This window comes from Schistocerca cancellata, chromosome 5 (assembly GCF_023864275.1).
Source record: "Schistocerca cancellata isolate TAMUIC-IGC-003103 chromosome 5, iqSchCanc2.1, whole genome shotgun sequence".
Taxonomy (NCBI): Eukaryota; Metazoa; Arthropoda; class Insecta; order Orthoptera; family Acrididae; genus Schistocerca; species Schistocerca cancellata.
Window position 1 is genome coordinate 28353078 of NC_064630.1, and position 19403 is coordinate 28372480.

Consider the following 19403-nt stretch of genomic DNA (forward strand, 5'->3'; position numbering starts at 1 on the left):
ATTGCCCGTTCATCTGTCATTTGCAAATTTGAGAGGAAAGGCAGAGATAGGAAAGAGAGGGAGAACTTGAAAGGTGAAAAGATGAGCCACAATCAATAGCAGAAACGAATGGTTATGGGAGAGGGGAGGGGGAGTGCTAGGATTATGAAGACAATGATCTTAATGAGAATACATAATAGCCCACAACATAAATGTGTCTGCCTATACACATTGGAATACTGATATTGAACGAGTATGAATCAAACTTTTACAGTCGAGACTGTTGAATATGTGCACTGTCTTAAAAATGCCCTTTATTCAAAGTAAAAACAAATAAGTTGCAGCAGAGGTGAATGTATAGTGTCATTTGATAGAAATTATTTCAATATACAAGACACAACAATAATTCCAACAATTTTGGATACAAACAGCAGAAGTAGAGTATAAGTGTAGTAATAATGGAGGAAACTACTGTATTTTTATTTCAGGCCAAAGAAGAAATGCTTCTTGTTTTCAGGTAATCTGCCAAATTTTTTATCATATTGTATGCCTCACAATATCATATCTGTCTTCAACAATAATAGAACATTCTGTAAGCTGTATTTGGCAATGCAACTGGACAAGGCATAGCTGAACTGGTTTTTGATAGGTGGTCTGACTCCAGAGCAAACTCAATTATCTTCAATAAAAATAAGGTAGCATGTGTGTACCGTACAAAGCAATTCTTAGACATCCTAAAGCTGTCCAGCATCACCTACCTTCTACATTTTATATATTTACTGTCGATATACACACAAATTATTTTCATACTTGAATTGTTGCAAATATTCTTGCCTTTAAACCACAATATAGTAACAGACCATTAAATGTGTATGTAGTCAGAGAATCAACTAATTGCATGGGAAACTCCACAAGCCTGTTATATGAATTTAAAAGAATATGTAGTTAGAGAATGAACTATTTGCATGGACAAATGCACAAGCATATTTTACGTATTTAAAAGAACCAATTATTTTACTTACCGTGTGAAATCAGTCATCTCCATCATAATCATGCACATGTGTTTTGCCAGAACAATAATATCATTTCCTGTGTCGTCCCACTTGGCAACTTCACGATCAAATTTCAGTTTTTCACTACGGAAGTATTCTACCTGTTGGGCAATCTTCTGCTTATCTTCTTCAGTCATCTTACGCATGGCTTCCTGTAACATAGCTCCAAATCAAGCTCACTGCAAACACTGTGGGAATTCCTAATTTCTAAAACATAGAAATGAAATATTTTATCATTATACTGGACTCTTTGTATCAAGTATTTTCATACAATTAAATTTATTGTTTTCTCCAAGCTCATAACTGACTTGCCATAAGTATGGACTCGAACTTACAACTACCATGTACAGTGGTTGAACAGAGCAAAATATAACTTATGAATATGTATGTATCTGTTTATTAATTGAGGCCAGGAGGATAACAGGAGCAAGAATAACATCCAGCTGTGTAGTTCAAGCTTTTCTGAACTATGTAGATAGGAGTTATCATTGTTACACATCCTACACTCCCTTACCTTCCTGGCCTCAATCTCTGCTGACCCACTCCTCCCACACCCCCTATCCCACAGTCTCCCCTACCCCACATATCTATTGCCTCTATCCCCCACATTCTCAGCTGGCTACCTCCTTCTGGGCCGCCAACTACCCCTCCTCAACCTCTCCTCCTGTTTTGTGCCACCCCATCTGACACAGCCCCTCATGCCAATCCCCTGCTAAAATGTAATCACATCATATTATGTTAAGCCTGCACAGTGTACACTGATTCACAAGGAAGGTTTGTGTAAATGATTTATTGTCTGTAGCAAGATGTGTGTGTAATATAAATACTGTTATTTCTTCCATATTTAATTGGCATTTGGAGCAACATCTCACAGCTACAATCAGGTGGTAAGAGCAGTAAAGTAACAGCTGCCATAAAACCATACGGCAGCAAAGACTGACCACAATCTATAAACTAAAATTGGCTGCCATGTTTTTCTATCTGTATATGAAGGCTAATTGCAGGAACTACTGCAGAGATTTTGGAATGGATTTCACTAACAGAAGGTTTGTTTCATATCATAAACAAATCATCCGGCTGTATATACGGACCTTTGCAAAGCCAGAGCAGGTCACTAGTTATGTATAAAATAAAGTGTGGTTGCTTAGGGAATGTGGGCCAAATGCAAACATTTAAAAAATTAAATAACATTTGTCATTCAAAGAATGATGAAGCTATCAAACTATCCAGCCTTTGAATGAATTGTTAGTCAAATAATAATTTCTGTGTTGTTAGGTAATCACACTGACCAAAAATCTACACAAAGTGTGATGGTGGGAGACAGAAGGCCATTAGCAGTAATAAAAAAACAGAGTTGGTTGGTCGGTTGGTTTAAAAGGAGGAGGGAGGGAGGGACCAAACTCCTAGGTCATCGGTCCCTCGTTCCAATTAAAATAATTCCACAAGGGAGTAAAATAATCGAGAGATACAAAACACAGCTGAAATCCACAAGAATGACAGAAGCGCAACAAACACTAAAATGGACAAAATCGGAGAAGAAAACCACAGAGAGATGCAAGGAAAATGTAGAAGAGATCAAAACAAGAGAGCAGATTACCATGGCTGGCTGACCAGGAGAATAAAAAGGAGAAGCCAGCCACTCTGCAACACATTAAAACCTCCACCCTAAAAGCACTAGGGTGGCAGACATGCACTAAAACTTAGATCAAATTATAAAACCCATCCTCATGAATAAAAAGTAAAACTAAAGCTGCTGTTGAGGCATTGTCACCCAACACCGAAGACAGGATGCTGGGAAAGTTAAAAGTCCACTGCAGAACGGCTAAAAGTGGGCAGTCCAGCAAAAGGTGGACAACCATCATTTGTGAGCCACAGCAACACCGAGGTGGGTCCTCGCGACGGAGGCGGTAACCATGCGTTAGTCACGTACGGCCAATGCAGAGCTGGCAGAGAACAACTGATTCCCTGTGAGAGGACCGCATGGAAGACTTCCACACATTCGTAGTCTCCTTAATGACATGCAGTTTGTTGGGCATACTGTTATGCCATTCCATCTCCCAAAGACAAAAAACCCTGGAGTGTAAGACAGAACGCAGGTCAGTTTCCAAGATACCCATCTCCAGAAGTAGTTTCCTCATAGCCTGTTTGGCCAGCCTGTCAGCAAGTTCATTGCCTTGGATTCAGACATGTTCCGGGGTCCGCACACAAACACCAGTGGATGATGGAACCATTCCAGGGCATAGACGGACTCCTGAATGGACACTACCAAAGGATGGCAAAGGTAGCATTGGTCAATAGCTTGTACGCTGCTCAAGGAGTCAGTACACAGGAGAAATGACTCACCTGGGATGAGTGGATGTGCTCAAGAGCAGGAGATAGGGCCGCCAGCTCTGCAGTGAAAACACTGCAGCCATTTGGCAAGGAGTGCTGTTCAATATGTCCTCCATTAACATACGCAAAGCCTACGTGACCATCAGCCATCGGTACATGTCATGAATCGAGAGGAAGTAATAGCGGAGAGCCGCAGGGTTAACGGAGTCCTTAGGGCCACGCGAAAGGTCCAGAAGAATCTGCGGCCTAGGTGTACACCACGGAGATGTATGTGAATGGACCTCGAGGAGTTCAGACAGAAGGGACCGGACACAAACCGCAATCATAAGCCCTGATCTGGGCCGCCAACGTGGGAGATGAACCGCCATAGTTGGGAAAAAAGAGACGGTAATTCAGATGCACAGGAGAACTGTGAACGAGTGCAACATAACTGGCGAGCAATTGTGCAAACATAATTTTCAATGGAGGGAGTCTGGCCTCCACCAGGAAACTGGTCACCGGACTTATTCTAAAAGCTCCCATCGCTAGGCGAATGCCTTAGTGGTGCACTGGTTCGAGTAATCGCAATGCTGAGAATGATGCCGAACTATAAACCAGACTCCCATAGTCGAGGTGGGATTGAACAAGGGCTCTGTAGAGCTGCTGTAGTGTAGAGCGATCTGCACCCCAGTTGGTGTTGCCCAGGCAGCGGAGGGCATTGAGGTGCTGCCAACACTTCCACTTAAGCTGACGAAGGTGAGGTAGCCAAGTCAATTGGGCGTCGAAAACCAGTCCTAAGAATCGATATATATCCACTACAGTGAGTGGATCGTCATTAAGATAAAGTTCTGTTTCCGGATGAACAGTGCGAAGTCGACAGAAATGCACAACACATGGTTTCACGGCTGAAAGCTGGAAGCTGTAGGCTAGAGCCCATGACTGCGCCTTGTGAATGGCTCTCTGCAGGTGCCGCTCCCACTCTGTAAATAGGGCATTACAGGGTTCACTGTGGCATGTAATGAACGAGAGGACTTTCCTTTCCATCCGCCATTAGAGGGTGCAAAAGGCTGGGGAGTAGTTCTCCGATGCAGAGGCTCGAGCATAGTGCTCAGCAAAGTGCTCGGCAATTGTGCTTGCATCAGTAGATAACACGCCATTGATGTTAATGCCAGGGACACCTGCAGGGTTTGGTACCCAAAAAGACGTCTGATCTTCGTCCAGACTTGGGAAGGTGACGTATGGCACCCAATGGTCAACATGTACCTCTCCCAACACTCTTGTTTCCGTCGTTTCACCAGCTGGCAACGCAGGCACGGAGTCGCTTAAAGGCTATTAGAAGTTCTAGGGAAGTGTGCCGCTTATGTCGCTGTAGAGCTCACAAATGCTCTTTAATTGCCTCAGCAACTTCAGATGAACACCAAGGGGTTGTCTTTCGCCGGGAGCATGCTAAAGAACAAGGGATCGCATTTTCCGCCACAGAAACGATCGTTGTAGTAACCTGCTCAACGACAACATTGATGGCACCGTGTGGGGGAGATTCAGTGGTGACAGCAGAGGTGAAGGCTTCCCAGTCTGCCTTGTTTAAAGCCCATCTGGGTAGGTGTCTGTGGGCATGAGACCAGGGGAGTGACGAATATGAGGAAGAGGTCACTACCACACAGGTCATCATGTGCTCTCCAGTGGATAGATGGGAGAAGGCCAGGACTGCAAACCAACAGATCAATGGCCGAATATATGCCATGTGCCACACTGAAATGTGTGAAGGCACCTGTATTTAAGAGGCAGAGGTCGAGTTGTGACAGTAAATTTTTGACCTCCCTACCTCGGCCAGTAATCATTGCACCACCCCACAAGGGGCTATGCGTGTTAAAATCTCCCAAAAGTAGGAAAGGTTTAGGGAGTTGATCAATCAGTACAGAGAATACGTTCAGGGGCACTGCACCATCTGGAGAAAGATATACATTGCAGACAGTTATTTCCTGCATTGTCCTTATCCTGACAGTCACAAGAGGGGTTTGAAAGGGCACAGGTTCACTACATATTGAGCTCAGGACATAGACGTAAACTCCACCTGACACACTATTGTAGTCACTACAGTTCCTGTAATATCCCTTAGAGCTGCAGAGGGCAGGGGCCCGCATTGCCGGGAACCAGGTTTCCTGGAGGGCAATGCAGAAAGCAGGTGTAAAGCTTAACAATTGCCACAGCTCAGCCAGGCAGTGGAAAAAACCACCGCAATTCCACTGGAGGATTAAATGATCGTGAGACTGGGAAAGCATGAAACACTCAGTGAGGCAGTCTACACCTCAGAGTCAACTGCTACCACCAGATGAGTATCTGTGCAGTCGACATCCATTGTGTCTGAGGGCCCTGCGAGATCTAGGTCCTCAGCTGACGCCAGAATCTCCACCTCATCATCAAGACACAGAGCCTGTAGGTAGTGACGTTGTGGGTGCCACCGCAGTGCCTTGGTTCTGGGGGGTCTTTTTCTTTTTAGGTTTCTCTCGCTGCTCCTTAGGTTTGTCTGGCTGGGAGGCCTTCACTGATTCAATCTCAGGGACTGAGGAGAACCGTGAAGCCCTACGACCAGCTACCTGTGGATGCTTCTGCCACTGGTAGGTGTCAGCTTTGCCCAAGGGATCCCTTCCTGTCGAGAGGAACCGAAGAAGACTTACGCTACGCTTCTCCAGCTGAGAAAAGGGGACTGACGTCCCCAATGATTGGGAGAGTGTTGCTCCTGAAGTAGGTTGTGCAGGCGCAACAGGGAGGGAAATGCCCCCACCACCAAGGGGGCAGGTGGAGTCTGACGGCTCTGAGAGCCAATTGTACGTGACGGAACTGAAGATGGTAGAACCGTTGTCGTAGCGGAAGTGTAGGTTGACGTCGTATGCACAAGATGTAGCCTCTCATATTTTCTCTTAGCCTCAGAGTAGGTCAGTCGGTCTATGGCCTTGTATTCCATTATTTTTCTTTCTCTCTGGAGAATCCTGCAGTCTGGTGAGCAAGGCGAATGGTGCTCTCCGCAGCTGACACAGATGGGAGGTGAGGCACAGGGAATATTGGGATGTGAAGGATGTCCACAATATTGACAGGTGACACTGGAAGTACAGCAGGAAGACATATGGCCGAACTTCCAGCACTTAAAGCATCGCATCGGGGGAGGGATATACGGCTTTACATCACAGCGGTAGACCATCACCTTGACCTTGCCACCCTCGAAGGCCAAGATGAAGACACCGGTTGCAACCTGATTCTCCCTTGGACCGCGGTGGACACGCGGGACAAAATGGACTCCTCGCCGCTCTAAATTGGTGTGCAGCTAATCGTCAGACTGCAAAAGAAGGTCCCTGTGAAATACGATACCCTGAACCATATTTAAGCTCTTATAGGGCGTGATGGAAACAGAAATATCCCCTAGCTTGTCACAGGCGTGTAGTACCCATGACTGGGAAATGGACGCTGTTTTGATCAAGACTGACCCTGACTGCATTTTGGACAAGCCTTCCGCCTCCCCAAACTTGTCCTCTAAATGCTCCACAAAAAAACTGAGGTTTCATTGACAAGAAAGATTCCCCATCAACTCTTGTACATACACGGTACCAGGGTGAATAAGCTTCACTGCCATCCTTAGCCTGGCATTACTGCCATGGTGTGGCCCGGGGAGGGGGACGGGGGCGGTGGGCGATTTGGGGTCATATTTCTTGGCGTTGAAGTTAGATCTTGACCGCTTAGAGACTGCTGGTGTTTGACCACCAGCAAGAGAAGACGTACTACGCTTCATGGTGTGTCATCCACCCTGATGCCACCCACTCCAACCAGGGGCCCTCCCCATGAGCGCCACCCAGCCGTAGCAAAGTTCACCTGGCAGGATGGCCATTGCTGAAGAGTACTGACGCCCCAGGATGATGGGCATCTACTCCTTGGCATACGCGGGGAGTTAACGACGCAGGCATCAGCAGAGCGATCCTTGTGTGGTCACGGGACTACAACCAACAGGGTACATGGCGGCCCCACCACAACGGACTGGCTGCCGTGCTGGATATTGGCGCAAATGAGCTAAGAAGTCCATTATCGTCGACAGTGCAGGAAGCGATACTGAACAGTGGATGGAGGAAAATGTACCCAGAAGGGTGACCTCACCCAACAGTTGGAGAATGAGCAGAAGTGCAGATCCACTTCAACAAAGGATGCGAGAGGTCTCAGCGCATGATGAACATTATGCACCATGTAAGGCACCCTCCCCAATTGGCTCGCTCATTGGGAAAATTTTGAAAAATGGAGGTCAAACCCTACAGGGGACCATCACATAAAGGCCAAAATGTGTGACTCCTTTTAGTCACCTCTTACGACAAGCAGGAATACCTCAGGCCCATTCTAACCCCAGACCCACAGAGTGGCAAAACAGAGCTTAATATTGTTAACAACCGCAAAACTATGGTGCAGAGTGTGGGCATGAATAAGAGAAGAAAAGGGAACTGGGGTGTCCAAAGTTGGAGTAGGAGACAATTACAGTGGGATATGACAAGAAAGCCACTGTTGCCATGGCAAGGAGGTTAGAGTGAAAGAGAGGGGAGAGGGGAGGGGGGAAGAGAGAGAGGGAATGGGGGAAGAGAGAGAGGGGATGGGGAAGATGAAGTATACTATAGGTAGAAGTAAGGTAAAAGCTAATGCCATTTCCTGTTCTTTACGTAATGGATAGCTGCATCAAACCAGTTTCTGGACTAAAGACCACAACAACAACATGTGTGTCTATGTGTACTCACAATTTATTTGCCAAAAAGTGGTTGCCTGCTGCCCTCAGATTATTTATAAAATTAACCCAGAGCTGAGATACCCAACTGTTCAATATCAAACTCATATACAAACAGAGTCCATATTATTTGTATCAGCTGTTTAGGTATGCCACATAATGAAATTGAGCACCATTAAAGAGAGAGGTTTGGGTACAGAGGGTGGAAAAAAGACTGACAGGCAGAAGAGGTAAGATCCCAACCTCTTGATGCACCTCTCACATATTTCTCTCTAGGCCAGCACCACCCACCTGATATTTCTTTTTCATATTTCTCTCTATACAGCTCACACCCATTTCTTGCTGATTTGTATTCATTTTATTCTGCAATACTGCATGGCCTTCTCATTACAAATGTTCACAGACCTTGTAACCAATGAACACCTACATTAACAGTGTATGCTCATCACGCACACAACTTGCAGTTCTCATTTATCTTTATCATTGTCCTCTCTCACGCAAGAATACCCTTGGGCTCAGTTTTTAATTTGCCCTCAGTAAATTGTTTTGCCATTTCCCATCTCTCTTTCAATTCTTTCAGTCTTACTCTCCAGGCAGGTATACCTCATGTTGATCAGTTATTTCACTTTCAAATGTGTCAGTCATTCGTTGAACAAATGGTGTTCTGGAAACTGATTCTCGCTACACTGAACACTTATGAAAGAAAATGGTTGTCTTACCAGGCAAACTGTCTCGGGAAAACACAGTGACCACCTTGTAATTTTTTAATTATATATATATCAGTCTAGGCCATACAAATTCACCATCAGATAATATAAGTATGTTAGATTGCAAACCATAATTTATTTCTACGTTAACCTATAACTCAGACAAAAATAAACAAATAAATAAATGAAAAAGTCAGTCATAAATTTCTTCAAATTAATGATTCCAGATGGATCAAATTGCTGCATTAATGCATAATTCAGCACTTCATATTTGCTTATCACCATACAAGAAAGAAATAAAGGAAATGTCTAGTTTAGCATAGAGAAGACTCTCTCTCTCTCTCTCTCTCTCTCTCTCTCTCTCTCTCTCTCATTCAAGCATCCTTTAGTTTTTCATTTTTAATGACTTACAGTCTGGCAGATTACATTACCTACAAATGATAATTCTACTATAATATTAATGACTATTAAATGGCGAAGAAAGTCTTAACAATACAATAAAGTAAGTCTTGCTGTAGAAGCAACAAGACAAGTTTAAGCCTTACCCTTGCAGTTGTGATTCCACTGATGTCAGGATACTCGTCAACACCATGTTCTCCTGTATGAGCACTCGCTGAAATTAATTAATGTTTTCTGTATTACTTTTTGAAAGTCAAATACAACAAAGATATCTGAATCTGATAATAAAGAAATAATGGCAAAAAAGATCTAACACCATTAATAAATGGATTGCTTACATTTGCTCCTTGTTTCAATTGTGTAATGTTCATCAAATTCAACATCTTCTGGGTCAAGTTCTTCATCAGTCTGAAAGGCAGGAAAAATGAATAACATGTGTAAGAGATAAATAACTGCTGAAAATTCTTTATTTATTTATTTACTTGTTTTTATTTACCACCACAACCAATTAACATGGCACCATTAATTAGTTAATTTACTATTTTGATCATCTATTAACATGGCAAATTTAATTGTAGAACTGTTCCATAGAACACATTCACAATAAAATATGTTACAATATGGAACATTTCAACAAGACAAACATAAAAAATATATAGATGTACCTAAAAACAAAGATGATGTGACTTACCAAATGAAAGTGCTGGCAGGTCGACAGACACACAAACGAACACAAACATACACACAAAATCCAAGCTTTCGCAACAAACTGTTGCCTCATCAGGAAAGAGGGAAGGAGAGGGAAAGACGAAAGGATGTGGGTTTTAAGGGAGAGGGTAAGGAGTCATTCCAGTCCCGGGAGCGGAAAGACTTACCTTAGGGGGAAAAAAGGATGGGTATACACTCGCACACACACACATATCCATCCACACATATACAGACACAAGCAGACATATTAAAAGGCAAAGAGTTTTTGTAGTATCAACAATGATGTCTGTTCTTTTGGACAAGTATGAAAGAACGGACACCATATGTATATATGTTACATGTGGCTAACAGCATCTCTAGCTCACTTTTCCTATCAAGAGTCCTTCAAGAAATTTACATTAAACTCACCCTTCCTTCTGCCTCACAGACAGCACAATAATCCATCAACATTCTTCAAGAAACTTATCAACTACGCAGTGGAGACCACTATACTGTCATGATAACAAGTATCATATTTCCCAATATAAACTCACAAGCACATGCTTCTATATCCTGATTGCACAGAATTTATTTTTTCTACATTTTTGTACTGATATTCCTTTTTTATGAATGTGACTACTACTATATCCAAACCTTTACATAAACCAGTAAACCCCAGATTCTTTAAAGAATCAAACTCCCATGAATAAAATAGCTTGAAACCTCTGATTACTTTAGAAATGAGTTAATGTGTTAATTATTTGACTTAAAGCAAGGAAGCGAGAAAAAGTGTAGGAAATGTTTGAAATTATGCTTAAAGTTTTATGAAAGTTTATCAGTGGCAACCAGCGAGCAAGCGGTAACACGCTACAGCACACTGTAAATATTCGAATAAATTATGCCATTTATCTAGGTGTACATGCCAGAAATCACACTAAAATTGTGCCATGTCTCTTCAAATGTTTGCTGGTATGTAAACAAAATGAACAAATACCTGTTTTGTAGCACTTTCTGCACAATAACTAGAAACCACAGTGCCAAGTGTGGAAATGATTTCAGCCGTACTACGATTCATTCGAGAGAGAGACGCAGTTATTCATTGTTCTACTGCACATACTACAATCCTCTCAGAACAAAGTCAGTAAAGGCAAGAACAGAAATAACCTGAAGTTAGGCAATAATCTCACCATGCCTTCAGAGCTCTAAACAAGTGATCAATCAAAAGTTAGAATGGAAGGACAATCAAAAAGTATTACGTTTCATTCATGGGTAGCTTTATATTTCTAATCTGTTTTTGGCGCACTGAAGATTCATAACAAACAAGTCACCCTTGGTAGAATTTCTTATAATTAAATGTCAATTACTGATACATCAGCAATAAAAGCTTTCAGGAGACCCTAACATAAATAACAGTATTGTTAAATGTTGCACATGTTTAGCACGGCCACACTGTTAGAGATATACTGTCACGAAATCGGAAGAAGTAGGTCTGCATCCTGTTCTTTCCAACTACTAAGGTCTCCCAAATAAATTAACACCTCATTTACTTTACTTTTTACTCCCTAGTATTATGGCAAGGCAAGTAGATTTCATGTTTCATTGTTTTATTACAAGATGAACTGGGAGTCTCTATCAGTTACTTCTGTAAAATATCTGGGAGTATGCGTGCGGAACGATTTGAAGTGGAATGATCATATAAAATTAATTGTTGGTAAGGCGGGTACCAGGTTGAGATTCATTGGGAGAGTCCTTAGAAAATGTAGTCCATCAACAAAGGAGGTGGCTTACAAAACACTCGTTCGACCTATACTTGAGTATTGCTCATCAGTGTGGGATCCGTACCAGATCGGGTTGACGGAGGAGATAGAGAAGATCCAAAGAAGAGCGGCGCGTTTCGTCACAGGGTTATTTGGTAACCGTGATAGCGTTACGGAGATGTTTAACAAACTCAAGTGGCAGATCCTGCAAGAGAGGCGCTCTGCATCGCGGTGTAGCTTGCTCGCCAGGTTTCGAGAGGGTGCGTTTCTGGATGAGGTATCGAATATATTGCTCCCCCCTACTTATACCTCCCGAGGAGATCACGAATGTAAAATTAGAGAGATTAGAGCACGCACGGAGGCCATGTCCTGAACTCAATAAGTAGCTTAACTTTTTATGACTGCTGGCAAGTTATTGAAAATTTTTCTTTGTGAATAATGTACATCTTTCTTCAAAAATGCAAATGACTTTAAATCTTTATGCAGATTACTATTACACGTCTAATATCTCACGAGCTAAGTTGATTCGAGAAAGAGAGCTACGTATCATATCGTATGAATTTATTGAACTGTTCCTAATATGTCTACTAGATGTTTCTAACATTACGTAATATCCCACTGCCACTCTTATGTAATGTTTACGCACATATAAAATTTGTTCCATAGCAAAGATAATTCTTACCCTAAAATTACTGACCACAATGCATATTACTAATAGTTGTCAGATATAACGAGTAAATATTGTTAGAAAAAGCAAACACTCACTCTGTTCATTAGTACAGCTCTTCTTATTTCTCTTACACCATCGTATACAAGTCGAGATGCATCTATGAACTCATTCTCATCCACGTCCTTGGGTGGATTGGAAGACAAAGCATCTACCGCCACCTCAACTCGCTGAGCAAAATTTGGCATCACTGCACCACAGAACAAGTCGTATAAATGCAAATGAGTGTTATTAACACGGTAAAGTAAGAAAGTTAAATATTATTTACCTAATTTTATAAGCAGTACCTCAAAATTTGCACCCACATTCTTCATCGTGTGATATCACTTCGGTTTATAAAGCAGAAACATTCTTTCTCAACATGCTATAACATTCATTGTTAGCAAGTAAAACCTCAAGGGAAGTACATGATGTGGCTATGCTGCAGGATTGGGCAAGTTGTTTAAGCTTACTCATGCTCAAAAACACTATTTATTGCTAAATAGTTCTGCCGCCACTTGGTGAGTAGATTTTTATCTATCCAATTAAATAATGAATAGTAACATTGCAATTTCAACAGCCAAAAGCTTCAGAGTTCTGAGTTCACTCAAACACTGAGTCTGGTGAGTACCTGTTATAGCCTCAAAAGCATTGTTAATGTTAAACATGGATGTCCTATGTAATAAAATATGAGTTAATTGTACTGCTTCTGGCTTACAATGTAATTTGTATTTCTTATATGTGGTTCACCCACCATCTTGCACTATTTCCACATCACATGCATTACCATACTGTTTTTGCATATTATAGATCTCACAAGATTTTGACAAAGAGTATTTTTCTTATAAAATCCAATGCCTTATTGGTGGTGAAGAACTTCAGCGAAAGATAAAAGAAAAAAAAATAGTTGTCTTCTTTTAAAGATACAATAAACAGAGATAATTTAACTCAATTTTAATATGCTGTAGCTTCAAGTAAAATGCAACATTCTATGCATAACAAATCACTGTATATAAATTTCAATAAAGTTACAAAATATATTTCTGAATAAGTGTTGGCACAAGTTATATCTGCATCCAGATTCTTTTCACTTTCCATCAGGGGACCACAGGAATTTGCAGATAAAAATTTAATATTTGAAATCAAGGTTAACTCTTATGGGTTTGGTGAATAATACTTCAGAATATAACCAGTATTATGATTCAAAAGTTGATACAGGAGTAACATTCGTTTTATATGATAAGCTGTTTACTTTTTACTTTATTTTCTATTAATGCACATTATATTGTGCTTCGTCAGGGATTTTCTGTTACAGTTTTTTCTGGTTGCAATATTGTCATATCATGGCTATTGGGTGTGAGATGTGGGGACAGTGAGTTATCTTAGATTTAGGCCAGGGAGGTTACGGGAGCGAAGGCTGAGCAGTGAGGATAGCTCTCATCTGCGCAGCTCAGGGAAGCCTGTGGTGGTGGGGAGGATCTAGATGGCACGGGTCGTGAAGCAGCCTTTGAAATCTTGCATGTTGTGTTCTGCTGCATGTTGTGCCACTAGTCCACGTTGTTTTTGGCAACAGTTTGGCGGTGGCAATTCATTCTGGTTGACAGCTGGTTGGTTATCATACCAATGTATAAGTGCTGTGCAGTGGTTGCAGCAGAGCTGGTAAATAACATGGCTGCTTTCACAGGTGGCCAAGCCTCTACTGGCGTATATACGCCTGTGATGGGACTGGAGTAGGAAGTGCCGAGTGGGTGGATTGGGCAAGTCTTGAATCTGGGTCTTTCCACAAGCATATGATCCCTGTGGCAGGAGATTGCGGATGGGAGTGGCATAGTGATGACTAAGATGTTGTAGAGGTTGGGTGGGCTGCAGAACATTTTGGGAAGGGATGGAAGTATTCGGGTAGGATGTCTGTCATTTCAGAGCATCACGATAGATAATCAAAGCCCTGACAGAGGACATGGTTCAGATGTTCCAGTCCTGGGTGGTATTGAGTGACAAGGGGGTGCTTCTTTGTGGTTGGTTCTTGGGATGGGTGTGAGGATCAGGTGTGTGGGAGGATATGGTATGGGTGATCTGTTTGTGTATTAGGTCTGGAGGGTATTACCTGTCTGCGAAGGCCTTTGTGAGGCCTACAGCATACTGGGCAAGGAAGTTCCCATCACCACAGATTCAACTGCCACGGGTGGCGAGGCTGTACGGGAGGGATATTTTGGTGTGGAAGTGGTGGCAGCTGTCAAAGTGCAGGTACTGCCAGTGATTGGTGGGTCTGATGTGAACCAAGGTGTGGATGGGACCACCTCTCTCAGATCGACATCTATGAAGGTGGTACGATGGGTGAAAGAGGACCAGGTGAAGTGGATGGGAGAGAAGATGTTGAGGTTGTGGAAGAATGAGGATAAGGTGTCCTGGGCTTGGGTGCAGATTAGAGAGATGTCATGAATAAACATGAACCAGACCAGGGTTTTGGGAAATAAGGAATGTTTCCTCCAGATGGCCCAGAAGAGGCTGGCATAAAAGAGTGCCATGAATTTTTTTTGTATTTCACTTAATTTATGGGAAAAACAATATGTATTGTTTATGACAAAACATAATGCATTGTTCTCTTACCTTGATCTCTCAATACTTTAACAGCCTCTAAAACTCTCTCTGTATATATTCCCGGTTCATAGTTATCCATTTCTGCCCCCACAACATTGCAAACACGGGATGAGCGGCCACGAATGGCTCCCGCGGTGCGATCTAAGGTGTCGGCATCCCCTTCTTGAAGCGCCAACACACACTTGTTCACATCTTCAAGTATATGGTTTTCTGAAAACAAGCACAAGAAACTTGAGAAATAACAGAGTATTACTTTTAAAAGACATAACTTATTTATTACCTAACAACTTCCTCTGCTCACCGAAAATCAGGTGCAAGATTTTTACGCAAAGTGTCACAAAATACCATGATTATTCATTACAAAAATATTTCAGGCAATTGTGACTAAAAATTAATCTGTACATCAGATCTTGTAATTACTGTCTTCAAGTACAAGATCTGCTGTTCAATGCAAAGACATATATGTTAATCTGTAACAGGGTACCAAGCAGCGTGTCACAATATACAAAGAGAAAACCCAAAACAATGCATTAAATTCTGTGAGGGCAAAGCACACTGAAGTGGAAATATAATTTACAGCTGTTCCAACTGGGTGGCCAGAGTTCTAAGCAACAGCCCTGAAGTCAGAGCATGCGAAATGCACCTAGTACTATGCAAAATTACATTGGCATCCCCAGGCTTCAAAAGGGAAGACTGGCCTCAGGAGTGGACACACCCTGCAGAGACACAACATCCACACTACCGGTTACTGCAGCTACTTGGCGGAACTGACAAGACTGCTGGCCTCACAGGAATTGCCAAGAATAACTGACGAACAGTAAATACATTTATATATGCTGGCATCCTGAAGAAAGTAAAGCAACAAGAAACACGGACGGGAGAGAAAGGCGACGAGAATTTAGCAAGAATATTCACAACTGATGAAGATACTTCATGCACCCACCCAATCACGAAAAAACACTGATTTGGAGTAACAGATAATGTGGATAGTAGGACAGCACAAAACTAATATAAGATTTACCTTGTTGTCTGAATATATTACTTCCATGTTGGAAAATCAAACAATGGAAGCCCCAGATGGAATAACAACAATATGGAAAGGACAGATTGCTACTCACCACAAAGAGTATGCATTGAATCACAAACAGCCTCATTGAAAAAAAGAACACAAGAAATATTTTCCGCTTTTAGACAAAGTCCTTCTTCAGAAGTAGAACACACATATATTCACACAACTCTCTAATATATGGTCACTGTCTCCAATAACCAAGACCCAACTGCTATCTTGGTAAGCTCAGCAGACAAAATGTTAGTTATCCCCTTAAAAGATCACAATAGTAACTTTTTATTCCTCCAGGTGGTATAGAATTGGTACCAGACAATCACGTGACACTACACTGCTGACCCTAGTTCAGGCAGTGAAGTGGTGTCTACGGGCCAGAGAGTTGTATGGAGGTGGGTTGATGTGGAGTCATGAAACAATGGCAGAAAGGCCCTATTGTGTTTGGACATGACCATAACCATGAAGCTATGCATTGTTGGTTTATCCACACGGACTATCCTATGTGTCCACGCAGTATAGTGTTCCTCTCAGACCCATGTAACACGCCGCAAAGATGCTGACTGTAATATGATCTTAGCCGACTGGGACCATAGATGAGTCTCACACTAACCTATCCTAATTACCAATGACAATTGGTCTCAAACTTGACAGAAATTTTGGTATAGCTGACTGCAGGCCCATCTCAACTAGATTCCCTGTAAACAAGGTAAAGTTAACTGCCTGCAATAGACTTTTATAATTAAGGTACTTCACAAATGGCCACTGTGCATAGAGCTGCACAGCTTCAGTGAGCCAAATAACATAGAAACTGGGCAGTTGCTGACTTGGGTGGTAGTGAGGTACAACAAGTCACAACTTTCTCTTTTTCCAAATTATGCAAGGTGTCGAGCGCACTGACATCCCAATGAGGCACTTAACCTGCAGTTTGAGGAGGATGTGATGGTTTTGTGATGTTTTAGGAATATGTTTTTCGAACCAAGGCTTGGGTCTGCTCACTCAGGTTGAAGTTAACATGATGCAGGATGTTTATTTCAACACAATTTCTTCTATATCTTCCATGAATGTAACGATAACACGTGGATTCATAGGACTATACACAAACATTCCAGAATACTCAAAAAGTCCGCCAAGTCGGCCAGTCTTAGTACCAAAGAAAATGTCTGGGACTTTTTGGAACAGTAGCTGAAACTTATCAACATATCTACAATTTGATAGCTCTACAGAATCTCCAACAACCACCTGGATATGTATTACCTGACAAAAATTGAGGTCTCTCTTCCTCACCAAAGCTCGAACTGGTGTTTGTGATAGTCTAATGTCTTCTGGTGGAATGTAAGGAAGTACGACAGCACAATGCTTTGAAGGAAAAGCAGTATACATGACTATGAACAAGGGGAGGGGGTGTGGGAGGAAAGGGGGGGGGGGGCAACACGGAGTTTTTGCATCTCCTATCCCAAGACCACAGTGAAAGTGTTATTACATAGATCAAATAAGGTGCTGGTAAGTTCCTATGAGACCAAACTGATGAGGTCATCAGTCCCTAGGCGTACACACTACTTCATCTAACTTAAACTAATTTATGCTAAGGACAACACACATACACACACCCATGCCCAAGGGAGGACTTGAACCTCCAATGGCGGGAGCCGTGCGAACCCTAGCAAGGCCCCTCAGACCTCATGGTTACCCCACACAGCATCAAATAAGGTATAAAAAAAAATGGAACACACAACTGTGCAAGGTTTGCAAAGAATTGTACTTTGTTACATACATTTACAACTGTTATAGAAGCTGTACGGAACGCTATCTTACCTGTTACATTACTGAAGTATGAATTAATGCACATATTTACCTGAGACTGCTAAGAAATCATCAATAGTAGTGATATCATCAACAGCCTCTGTCAAAATCCGCACTTGGTTTTCCCATGCATCACGGAAGACGTCCATATTTTCTTGAGCAACTTTTGAACGTGGCCTGGCTGCCAAAATGCGTGCTGCATTTATCACTTGAGGACAAAGATTCTCTATCTGTGCAGCAGCGTAACGTACCATCTTAACTCCATCTTCATTTCCAGACATGCTGCATGCTAAATTGGCAACCTGTAAACCAGAGAGATTTATTTAGACTAAACCAAAATTTCCCAGTAAGGTATTCATCAGGATGGCCCATGTTATGGCATCTACATTTAAAGTATAATAAGTAAAGACAAAAATGTACAAACGAAATACTGTGTTCATAATCAGGATGATGCTGTTCAACTCTCTGGGCATCTTAATATAGGTTTAGACAGTGTTATGAAAACAATAGATTGCTACCCACTAATAGCAGAGATGTAGAGTCGCAGACAGGCACAACAAAAAGACTCCTGAACAAATAAGCTGTCAGCCAGAGGACTTTCTTCTGGAGGAACACACACACACACACACACACACACACACACACACACACACACACACACACACACACACAAAACCACCGGTCTGTCCTCAGTGGCCAGATGCAGTGGTTATGTGTTTGAGACACTTTTAATTGTGTGAATATATATGTCTGTGTGTGTGTGTGGGGGGGGGGGGGGGGGGCGCTCTTTCAGAAGAAAGTCCTCTGGCTGACAGCTTATTTGTTCAGGAGTCTTTTTGTTGTGCCTGTCTGTGACTCAACATCTCCACTATATGGTGAGTAGCAAGCTATCCTTTCATAATACTGTCATTATTCCATCCTGGATTTTCCATTGTTTAATACAGGTTTTCTGTAATTTATCTAGACCACTTCTGGCAAATAATGTGATGGACCCTTCACAAAGGTCATGGCCAATTTCCTCCTCTACAGTTGTCCAACTGTAAATGATCAAAGGCAAAGGAATGTTGTACTTTCTTCTTCTCCATAACAGTTTCTTAATTGTTATTGTAACAATTATAATAAGGTACAACCAACCTCAAAATAATGGACAAAATACTCTAACAAACTGATTATGTGGAGCACAAGTTTTATCTTCCATTTCTTTCAATGCTTCTTGTAATTCCAGATAGATATAATGTCCATAAACAGATCTGCTTCACAGAGGAAGGTAGAGTGCATTTCAGGTAGTAGTCTGTGAACTAGAAAACTGACCCTGTGAGGAACAGTAGTGCAGAAGAAAGAACAACAGAAATATGAACCATGATCATCATCACCTTTCTTCTTCTTTCTACTTCTTCCTCTTCCTCTCCCTCATATGCAACACAAAGATCCCCAGTCATCAGTAAATACCATCACAACTAAGAGCTTTCCGATTTCCTGAACATTTCTTCATTTTTCAAAATTTTGGAACGCCTCAGACTGAAGTGTTCGTCTAGTTGAACTCGGCTTAAAAACATGGCATTTCTCAGACATCATAACCCATATACCTAAGTGAA

The 19403-nt window shown here is 42.0% G+C and overlaps 1 protein-coding gene across 3 annotated transcripts in view; it reads right to left on the reverse strand.

Annotated features, from left to right (window-relative positions):
- The window catches only part of LOC126187828 (catenin alpha), a 145905-nt gene that overhangs the window by 27285 nt on the left and 99217 nt on the right, over positions 1-19403 (reverse strand). For all 3 annotated transcript variants that reach the window (XM_049929128.1, XM_049929127.1, XM_049929129.1), the window contains 6 exons: positions 17861-18110; positions 14955-15155; positions 12407-12558; positions 9536-9605; positions 9344-9411; positions 1002-1183 (listed from right to left, as the gene is read on the reverse strand). In XM_049929128.1, coding sequence (XP_049785085.1) covers positions 1002-1183; positions 9344-9411; positions 9536-9605; positions 12407-12558; positions 14955-15155; positions 17861-18110 — 923 coding nt within the window. The remainder of the gene's footprint in view (positions 1-1001; positions 1184-9343; positions 9412-9535; positions 9606-12406; positions 12559-14954; positions 15156-17860; positions 18111-19403) is intronic.